This window comes from Puma concolor, chromosome C2, assembly GCF_028749965.1.
Source record: "Puma concolor isolate L17-30 chromosome C2, mPumCon1.1.hap2, whole genome shotgun sequence".
NCBI lineage: Eukaryota > Metazoa > Chordata > Mammalia > Carnivora > Felidae > Puma > Puma concolor.
In genome coordinates, this window is record NC_141675.1 from 86,345,488 (window position 1) to 86,356,615 (window position 11,128).

Here is an 11,128-nt window from a genome sequence, read left to right on the forward strand (position 1 = left end):
CAGGCAGGGGTGGCTGGGGGCCCAGTGTGGGCTGCACTCCTGTAGCTACTCCAGCCTCCTGACCTCCTGGCCTGGAGACCTACGCACTTATTCTAGCGCCAGAGCTCCCTCCATCCAGCACATACCCCCAAGCAATGCACACACCCCTTGGGTTCACTCCAGGGATACAGCTCCCCTAGGACTGACCCCTTAGTCCCTCTCAGGTACAAGGCTGCTGGAAAGCTAGCCCCCAACAACCAGCAGGACTCTGGCCTCCCCTCCCCAGCCAGAAAGATCCGTGGGGACACAGTGCAGGGAGGCCCATTTGGAATGGGTGAACACAGACAGGCCCAGCACCTGGCAAGCTCTGCCGGGGGTGGGGGTTAGGGTGAGCTGGCTCTCAACCCGCTCTCCCAAAAGGGAGCAGAGGCTGCTGATTACACTGATGCCCAAACAGAAGACGGAAGGGCCGGGGCTGATTCTAACCCCAGCTCTGTGTGGCACTGAATAAGTCATTGCCTGCTCCACCCCAGGTCTGCCAGCTCACTGGGAGGGCACTGTACCCAGAGGTTCGGAGTTTCCTTCCAGTTCCAAAACTTGGTGGTTCTGCAGTGTTCTGGGAAGGCAAGGGAGAGTTACAAGCTCGGTCTTTGTTCAGTTTGATGTAATTGGGGCCTCCGGGCAGGGGGACGATACAGATTTCGAGGTGGGCTATGGCCCAGCCCTCACTGGCTCCCACTCTTGTGGGCATCAACCCCTCCCTAAAGCATGTCACACAGTCCAGCCCCAAGACTTTGTTTGAGACCTCAGGTAAGTCAGCTGACCTATCAGCCTCGGGGGCTCCTCCCCTGTCACAGTAAGGCTCAAGTGAGACGTTTGTAAAAGCATTTTTATATATGCTAAAGCGCTGAACAAATGTTACAATTATTCTCCTAATCAAGTCTTCATATGAGTAACACCACCTCATTGATTTTAGGGACAACATTACTATATACACACTGGAAATTTCTAAACTGTATGCTTCAGAATATAAGTGTTTCCAGAGATGCTATAACATCTTTCCAGGTGGGGAGGGGAGAGTCAAGACACCTGGTCTTTCTTGTAAAATGCATTTTGGTAAACACATAGGAAAAATACCAAATACATTTACACAGTTGTCCTTATCAACATATAATCATCTCACCATTAGTCATTAGGAAAATGCAAATCAAAACCAAAACGGGATGCTACTTAACAACATTGAGAATGGCTATGATCAGAAAGACAGACAAGGGGCGCCTGGGTAGCTCATTTGGTTGAGTTCTGACTCTTGATTTTGGCTCGGGTCATGATCTCCCCGTTCGTGAGATCGAGCCCCATGTCAGGCTCCACACTGTGAATGTGGAGCCTGCTTGGGATTCTCTCCTCTCTCTCTGCCCCTCCCAACTCATGCACCCCCACGCTACTCTCAAAATAAATAAATATTAACCAAAAAAAGACAGCAAGTGCTGGTGAGGATGTGGAGAAACTGGAACCCTCATACCCTGCTGGTAGGAATGAAGAATGGTGTAGCCGCTTTGGAAAACAGTCTAGCATTTCCTCAAAGGTTAACATATGACCTAGACATTCCATGCCTGAGTATATACTCATACATACACATAAAAACTCATAAACAAATGTTCACAGCAGAATTATTCACAATAGCCAAAAAGTGGAAACCACCCAAATGTCCCTCAATTAAAGAACGGATAAACGTGGCCTGTCCATACAACGGAATATTATTCAACCATAAAAAAGGCTGGCGTACTGATACGTGCTAAGTGAAAGAAGCCAGATACAGAAGGTCACACACCGAATGAGTCCATTATTATGAAATGTTCAGAACAGGCAAATTTATAGAACTAGAAAGCGGTTTCATGCTTGCCAGTGCGAGATAAAAAGGGGAACGGGGAGTGACTGTTAATTGGTACAGGGCTTCTTTTGGGGGTGATGAAAATGTTCTGGAATTAGTGGTCATGGCTGAACAATCTTATGAATATTAAAAACCACTGAACTATTTTAAAGGGGTGAGGTTTATGGCATGTAAATTCTATCTCCATTTAATTGCAAAAAAAAAAAAAAATGTGGTTATCTGTCTTTTGAGAAATGATCTATGGGAACAGAAAACAGAACACAGTGAGGAATTACTGATGTCCAAAGCCTGAACGTTCCATTTGCACACTGAGGCCCTCAGAGCATTTACCAATCACCCATGTATCAGTGTGATTCATCTAGAGGATGATCCCTGACCTATGTTATGGGTTTTGCCTTCTCATTTTAACACGTTATCAATGTTATTATCTGTGAAATTATCAGAGTCTATTGTATAGGATATGATAATACCACATTCCTTACAGATCAATGACTGAAGTTTTTCATGAGAAGCATGCATTGATACACAAAATACTAGTTATTTCATGAACACATTCTAATTTAAAAGACTTCCACTAGTAAGTGTGTTTGGTAGATAACATTGTTCTCTAAATTCTATAGTATAAGATGTCAGCCAGTCTTTTTTTGTTTGCTTGTTTGTTTTGAGAGAAAGAGAAAGTGCTCGTGCTCACACCCACACGTGAGCAGGGGAGAGGCAGAGACAGAATCCCACGCAGGCTCTGCACTGTCAGCACAGAGCCCAACGGGGGGCTCCAACTCATGAACTGTGAGGTCATGACCTGAGCCAAAATCAAGAATTGGACACTTAACTGACTGAGCCACCAAGTGCCCCTTATCCTACCTTTCCAAAGAGCCTCTCGTTTCAGGACGCGTTTTTCCAACCACCTCCTTCCCAGACTGTCTAACTTATTCACGTCTCATTCCAATGCAAGGTGCCCACTACTCTGGCAGGCCGGAGAAGCTGCATTTCAGTGTCACCTGTTTGTCAACAGCTTCCTCAGTAAGACAGCCAGCATGGAGGTCGTAACGCTTCTTTCCAGCCCCGGCTAGGGGCTGAGGTGCTCATCTTTTCAAAGCCACTCAGTTTTGCTCATGCAGAAACCCTGGAAATGCCCCAATGTGTGCAAAGAGCCTCTGTCCAGCCACCCTAGTCCTCAGCATTCGCTCCTCCTGGAATCCAACAAGTGCTTTAAGTGCGGAAAGCACGTGGCTTCTTATTCCTAACTTGTCATCTGGGGACTGAGCAACTCAGCCTCATGCTGAGGAAGACGGGATTTATAGGAGAGGGGCAGATCACGGAGAATTCTGGTAGGATTTCCTGGGTTTGACTAACACAGCCATCAGTCCATCAACTGTGAATATTTACTGAGCACTTTGAATGTGCCAGGAGCTGTGCTAAGAAGATAACGGTGACGGGGGACAGAGGGAGCACTTCTGTTCCCACTGTTTCGTGTCTTCTGCACTCCTGGCCTCTTGCTCTCCACTGTGAACACGAACATCTCCTTTCAGGCAAGAGAAGAAACTGATCTGATGGGTGAGTTTGGAAGGCATGCCTGCCCTGGCCCCTTCCTCTCCCCTCTTCTGGAATTACCTGCGGAGAGCCTGCCCATCCCCGCAGGGAGGCCAGTGGCTGTCCAGGGATGCCTGTCCCTCCAGAAGTTTGTCTGATTCTTGTGTTGCAGGTTAGCAGGCTGCCTGTCCAAGTCTATCACCTCCAGCTTGGGCCAGAAGCAGGCAGGAGTGGCACTGACGGGGTTCCTGCCAACCTCCGTCAGTGAAGAAGGTAAGTGATGTCCCTGCCCTCCTGGAGATTATATTCTAGTAGGGAGAGGTAGCCTGCGAATAAGTGAGGATTGTTATTTTCTCAAACATGAGGAGCACACTCCCACGTGCAGTTTTCCCTGCCTAGAGTTCTCCCTTCTAAATGTCCAAAGGTCTACATGCTCACTTCCCTCATTCCCTGCTCAAACGTCACCTCATTGGCAGGGCCCTTCCTGACCACCTATACCAAACAGCCATCTGCCCACCCCCGACACGTACACTCCCCATGCCCTTTACCTTCTCTAAACTTCTCACTGACTGGCTCTGTATGTACTTGATTTTTTGTTTCAAGTCTCTCTCCCACACCTCCCCCACAACCCCAGAATGTAAGCTCCACCAGGGCAGAAACTCTGTTCCGTTCCCACTGGTCACAGGCACAGGATAAGCGCTCAGCATCTGTTGAGTGAATGAACAAATGAGGATGTGCTACAAAGCAGGTGATGGGAAAGATAATGAGGGCTCAGGTGAGGCTGCGTTAGAAAAGGGGTTTTGGGAAGGCCTTCCTGGGCGGCTACCATCTGAGTGATGACACAGTGACAGAACAGGAGAAACACCACAAAGCAGCAGTACTGTGAGCAATACTGGTGAGCCCCGCCAGGCCTCTGCAGGGAGCTGGCCACCCCACAGAGAAAGGAGCGGATGACCATGGGTCCTGTCGGTGCTGAGTGATGCCAGGAGCTCTGGGGCCTGCTCACTGTGGTGATCTCCCCAGAAGTCAGCAGAGTGGGACCGTGCTAGGAGACTGCCCCCGTAGCAAGAGACAAAGCAGTACTGGGCTAAGTGCTCTACAGAATGGCAGCATCTCATCCTCACTGCTACATGGGAGGTGGGTGTGTGAGCCTCACTTACAGAGGAAGCTTCGGGGGATTACCCACCATCACCCAGCTAGTAACTGGCCAGCTGGGGCTGGAACTCAGAGCTCACTCCCTCAGGACCATCTCCTGTCCGACCTGCTGAGTTTTACAGCAAGATAAGCTGTATGTAAATGTGACACTAAGCGATGTGGGTTCCTGGATGGCAGGGGCTGTGCCTGACCCATGTCTGTGTCCCCATAGCTGTGAACCCAGGGTCCCACGGATAACACGTGCTTGGTGATGCCCAAGGTGGGCTCCTGAGGGGTGGGACAGGGATGGCTGGTTGTCTACCCTGAAACCTACTCTCCTCTCCTTCCTATTAACTGGACCCCTATTTTTAACTGAGCATTCTTTGATTCTCCCTCCATCTTGCTACCACAATACAGATGTGATGGCTAAAGCGGTAGCAGCCATCCTGGCCCAAAAGGACAAGAGCCACTCCCCAGTGACAGTGAAACAGGGAGCTGCAAGGAGCCTAGGACACTGATGACTTCACGAAGTCCCCACGCCACCAGGAATGGCTAGCTCTGAACTTCCATTCAGATGAGAAATAAGGCTCAATCTTGCTGAAGCCGGAACAATTTGGGGTTTCTGGCATATTCTATCAAACTCAATATGGCAAGGAAGGCTTATGAGAAAGGTAAGTCTTGACCTAAGTTTTAGAAGAGCAGGATTCCTCCTGACAAACAGAATGAGACAACAGATGGCTCAGAAGCAGAGTGAGCAAAACCCCACGTGAAGGGACAGCTTTTCCCCCAGCCTAGGGAGGAAAGGCTGGGCAAGGAAGCCGAAGTCAGCTGCAGTAGGTCTAGAATTTGGAGAAGCCGGAGATGACAGTTCGCCAGGAGTCAGGAGGTTCTGAGGGGAAGTCACACCATAAAAGCATTTTCACAAGATGAATGTAGCAGTCTTTCCCAGGCCAGCAGAACTAGGACAGCCTGGATGACAGAGAGCTGTTCAGCCAAATGTTTCCTGAATGCCTATGTGCCAGGCGTCGTAGAGAACATACCTGACGTGGGTAAGAAAGCTGGACAGGACGGCCCAGGCGCCCCTCCATCCCTTACAGCAGTGACTCCCATGCCTGCCTCTGCAGCTCTATACAAACTCGGATTCCCAGGCCCCACCCAGGAGATTCTGACCCACAGGCTGGGACAGGGTCCAGGCTTCTGAACCTTTCTTTTTCTTATTTATTTTGAGAGAAAGAGAGAGAGACCACGAGTGGGGAGGGGCAGAGAGAGAGAGAGGGAAAGAGAGAGAGTCCTAAGCATGCTCCATGCCCAACGCAGGGCTCAAACTCACAAACTGTGAGATCATGACCTGAGCAGAAATTAAGAGTCAAGACACTTAACCAACGGAGCCACCCAGGCGCCCCCAGGATCCTGAATTTTTAATAAGCATGCCCAGGTTGACTGTGATGCAGTCAGTCCATGGAGCTGTTACACAGGCCAGAAGCAGCAGCTAACCTGACCTTGGAACACAGTGGGTTTGGATGCTTATTAAATACGTGAACAGATGACGGACTTCCATACTGTTAGGAGACAAACTAGATTTAGAAAGACTTTCAGTAATAATCGAAACAAGGGGACAGCTGGGTGGCTCAGTCAGTTTAGCATCTGACTCTTAACTTTGGCTCAGGTCATGATCCCAGGATCATGGAATTGAGCCCTGCATCAGGCTCCACACTGAGAGTAAAGCCTGCTTAAAATTCTCTCTCTCTCTCTCTTTCTCCGCACCCCCCCCCCCCCGCCCCTCTCCTCAACTTGTGCTCTAAAATAATAATCATCGACACAAGATTTTTCTGGTTAAGTGAATGGTTTTTTAGCTAATATTTAATTAACCACAATATAAGGCCACTAATAATGTTCTGTGATCTATTTCTGCAACCATCTCAGCTAAAAGGTATTTCTGTTTCACTTGAAAATGGCCTTAGAAGAGACCTCCGGTTGTGAGAACATTTCCATGCTGGCTCACTGTAGCTCTGCTCTGCATCTTACAGACGTGGTGGAGTCCAAGAGCCCACCCTGAGGGTGGAGGCTGTCTCCAGATAGTTGGGTAGGCAAGGAGCTGCCTTCCTGTCCCCAAGATGTTCTAACATACTTCAAGGCAACTCTCCCTGGGAGTGAACTGTCCTTATCACCTTACCTGCTAGAAGATAAAGTGCTACTTAAAGAGGAAACATGGCACAAAGGGAGAGACAGTAGCCCAGGACATGGGTCTAGTCCTAGCCAGGTCAGTAACCCCCCAAGTGGCCTTGGGCAAGTCTCCTCACCCATTACGTTATATGCTCTTAAAGGTCCCAGGCCTGATGCAGCCAGGGTGAGAATTTCTACAGTTTCCTTCTTCTTAATTAATTCCAAAAGGACAATTCTCAGTATAAAATGCACTCCCAGAGGCACCTAGGTAGCTCAATCGGTTGGGTGTCTGATTATTGATTCCGGCTCCAGTCATGATCCCACAGTTTGTGAGATTGAGCCCCAAGTTGGGCTCTGTGCTGACAGGGTGGGGCCTGCTTGGGATTCTCTGTCTCCCGCACTCTCTGTTCCTCCCATGCACACATGCATGTGTGCACACTCACTCTCTCTCTCTCTCTCTCTAATATAAATGTTTTCTTAAAAGAGCACTCCAGGGCGCCTTGGTGGCTCAGTTGGTTAAGCGTATGACTTTGGCTCAGGTCATGATCTCATGGTTCACAAGTGCGAGCCCCACATCGGGCTCTTTGTCAGCACAGAGCCTGCTTTGGATCCTCTGCCTCCCTCTCTCTTCCCCTCCACTGCTTGCTCTTTCTCTCTCGCTCTCAAAACAATAAATAAAGGGGCGCCTAGGTGGCTTGGTCAGTTGAGCGTCCGACTTCGGCTCAGGTCATGATCTCAAGGTCTGTGAGTTCGAGCCCCGCGTCGGGCTCTGTGCTGACAGCTCGGAGCCTGGAGCCTGCTTCGGATTCTGTGCCTCCCTCTCTCTCTGCTCCTCCCCTGTTCATGCTCTGTCTCTCTCTGTCTCAAAAATAAATAAACGTTAAAAAAAAAAAATTATTAAATAAATAAATAAATAAATAAATAAATAAATAAAAATTAAAAAAAAAAACTGCACTCCCATATGTAAGGCATGATGTTCAGTGCTGGGGATACAACACTTAAGTCAGTGTCCATGCCCTTTGTCTACTTTGTCTTGAAAGGTAGACAAATAATTCATTCAATAATTATATAATTACAACAATGATAAATGTTACCAAGTAAAAGTACTTGGTGCTATGAGAGTGTGTAACGGGTGCTCAGGAAGGTTTACCAAGGAAATAACATTTACACTGAGACCTGAAAGCAGAATTTAGGGATAGGGGTCAGGGTGGGGGTGGGGGCAGGGGTACTCCAGGCAGAGGGAAAAGCCTATGTAAAATGATGCCAGAAGAAGCATTCCTTTCAGGAATATTCCAAACCTGAGGAAGAACTAAGATGCCCAATAAAATGAAGCAAACCTTTTAGGACCATACATTTAAAGAAAAAAAGAGCACCGTTTATCACAAACAGAAAACAGACTCATAAAATGTGAACTCAAAAGTAACAGGAACAATTTTACGCTAACACTGATAAACTCTTATCTAACCACAGCCATCTGGCTACAAAGCCCCCCGACCCTCATTTGTGATGCCTCAACACAGGTGGGATCAACTCCCTCAGGTCATCCGCAGCTGCTTCCAGGCCTTGGTGACCTGTGGCTGTGGCACAGCAGAGGGAGGGAGAATGAAACGCAGACACCACAATGGGAGCCTAGCCCTAAAGCCAATATTTCTGGCGCTGAGTATGCACCAGGCATCATGCACGGGGATGGGAGAGAAGACCTGATACATTCATAGCACCAGGGTATGCGAGGAAGACGTGCCTTGCAGATGGGGGTTCCCCGGGAGGCTCCAAAGAGGGAATGACATCTGAAGATGGCCAAACAGTGTGAACTACCTTTGTGCACCCAAATGCACCTCTGGGCACAGACCGCAGCACAACATAGCAAAGGCCTGGAAGCTGGAAAGCCCTGAGTGCACAAGAAGCTGTGGCTGGAGCTCGAGATAAGGGGACAGGTAAAGATCTGGAAGTCTGCTTCCTCTGACTCCGTAAAGTGAAAAGATGACAATGCTGGCCTTCAGGGTGGGGTTTGGAGACACGGTCAAATCCCAGCCTTTTGATCACAGGCTTTTGGCTTTCTCCCTTGAACCAACACAGAGTTTCTCAAGCATTAAAGTCCTAGGGATCACGTGGGACAAGTTGCCAGGTGTCACCCTGAGATCCCAATTAGGTAAACAGGGATGGGCCCCCCCCCCCCCCCCCAGAGTGAAAAACCCCAGGTCAGACAGTAGGTCCCAAGGACCTGAATTCTTGGCCTCCTACAGCATGAAGTCCATGGCCCAAGTGCCCTTCCCTGATTACGGTGAGCTCCAGACAGGCTCATTTGTTCTGGGCAGGACATAGACCTTGTATGCTATGGGGGGGGGAGGGGGGGGTAGCAGGAACAAAAAGCTGTGGAGGGCTGGGCACAGATTGTCCCCAAGTCTAGGGACATTCCCGGGGGAGGGGGGGGTGAAAGCTAAGTAAAGAGTGGCCAAGGGTCCAGGAGGAAAGGAAGGACATCCTGGGCAGAGAGCTTGTGTAAAGGCACATTCAGCACAGACAAGATCTAAGGTGCACACAGGAGGATAAGAAGCCAGGTTGGAGAGGAGGGCTAGGCCCACAACACAGCCCTCCTAGAAGCTGGGGCTTGATTCTGCAGGTAACGAAGAGCTACCAAAGACCCCGGAACCCTACAGGATCCTGGCAGCAGCTCCCCTTGTCGCTCACTGGGCACAAACACATGGAACATTATTACTCTTGCCTCATTGCTCCTTCTCCCACCATCAGACTTCATCCTTTAGGATCACCTACTAATCCTACCCAAAAAACAGAATTTGGATCCCCTCTGTGCAACCATTAGGTCAAAATGAGGCTAGCAATTTGACTGAAGTAATTAACACTAAGTCAGGAACAGTATCTCTGACAAGCAGAGCCAGGAGATCAAGGGAGATGATGGGAAGATGTGGGAGCTGCCACGGAGGCAGTTTGGTCCCGCCTGGGACAAGGTGGCCAGCTCTGTTGTGCTCTCCCCAGATCATACATATCTGTACCTCTTAGGGCTTTCTCTTCCTCCCTGAGAGGAACCGGTGGCTTCTCTAAATGGGTTTGTGACCCTCGAGAGTAGGGAAGAAGACAGAGAGGGGATGAGGTAGTTCACACTGTTTGGGTTTGGGCTTAGACAGTTCTGACCGAAATACCATAAGAGCTATGAGAATGTCACTGCGATTTCAGCAATTCAAGCGACCTAAGACCTGTCCAGCAGACTCTGCACAGAATGACTACTGGTGCCTTCAAATGACCTGGTCCAACCTAAAAAGTCAAAGACTGAGTAGAATAAAAAGAAGTGAAGACAGTGCTGAATCCTGCAAGGCTACCAGACAGGGGGGCGAGCCAATTCTAGAGGGAACAGGGACTTAATGGGGGGAGACCGGGTCAGGGGTAGTGGGTTGACACCCCGGCTCCACGGCTCCACTCCAGCACCAGCCGAGTGCACCGGACTCCCGGACACGCCCCCCGGACGTCGCCCCCGGCGTACAGCAAACACCCATTTCGGGCAAAGCGAGAAGAATGGCGGGGGGAGGGGGCGGTGGTGGGCATCCACCGGGAGCCCTCAGCCGCGGCCCCGCTCACCTTGCACTTGAAGCCGGCGGCGGGCGGCAGCAGCTCTCGAAGCAGGGCCTTGGCCACCTCGCGGCTGGCCTCCTCGCTCACGAAGTGCAGGTTAAGCACCTCGTGCGCCTCGAACTTAGCGAGGCGCAGCAGGGAGCGGAGCGCGACGCGGGCCTTGGCCTGCAGCGCGGCATTGTGTTCCGCCTTGGTGAACATCATCAGCAGGTGATAGTCCACCGGTCCCGCCACGCCGCCCTCCAGGCTCTTGGCCTTGGCGCCCGGGGCCGGCGCCACGGAGCCCCGCGCCACCTCCGGCGCGGGCAGCGTGGGCGCGGCAGGGGCCCCGGCGCGGGCCTCCTTCAGCCTCTTGGTGGCGCTGGAGAAGGTCTCCCGGCCCGAGCCGAGGTAGTAGAAGGCACAGACGGCCAACGCTGCGGCCAGCAGAAGCGCGCAGTAGTGGGAGCGCACAGCGCCCAGGCGCGCCATGGCCCGAGCGCATGGGGGCCCGCCTCGCCGCCCCATGCGCCACGGGCCGGCGGACCGAGCAGCCGGGGAGGGAGAGCCGAGACCAGCACCCTGGCAGCCACTTAGTAGCCTAGGCGGCGGACAGCGGCCATAACGGGGGCGGTGCCGCGCTGCCCGGAGCCAATCCTCGGGCGCTGATGCGCGGAGAGGCGGAGCCAGGGCCGCCGGGCAGCCGCTGGGTCCTAGATTTAGAGGGATTCGAGCTGGGAAGGACCGAGCCGGCGGGTAAGTATTCAGACTTGGAGAAAGCCAGCCGGCTGTAAGGTCTGTTAAAACTGGCCGTCCTAAATATCTAGCCCCAGACGCTAGATATCGAAGCTGAGCCTTGAAAGGCAT

At 51.0% G+C, this 11,128-nt stretch overlaps 1 protein-coding gene across 1 annotated transcript in view; it reads right to left on the bottom strand.

Annotated features, from left to right (window-relative positions):
- Positions 1-10,901, bottom strand: part of XXYLT1 (xyloside xylosyltransferase 1) — a 170,514-nt gene extending 159,613 nt beyond the window's left edge. The window contains exon 1 of the mRNA XM_086675045.1: positions 10,289-10,901. Within this exon, the coding sequence (XP_086531171.1) occupies positions 10,289-10,789 (501 nt within the window). The 5' untranslated portion in view covers positions 10,790-10,901. The remainder of the gene's footprint in view (positions 1-10,288) is intronic.
- Between the last annotated feature and the right edge of the window lie 227 nt (positions 10,902-11,128).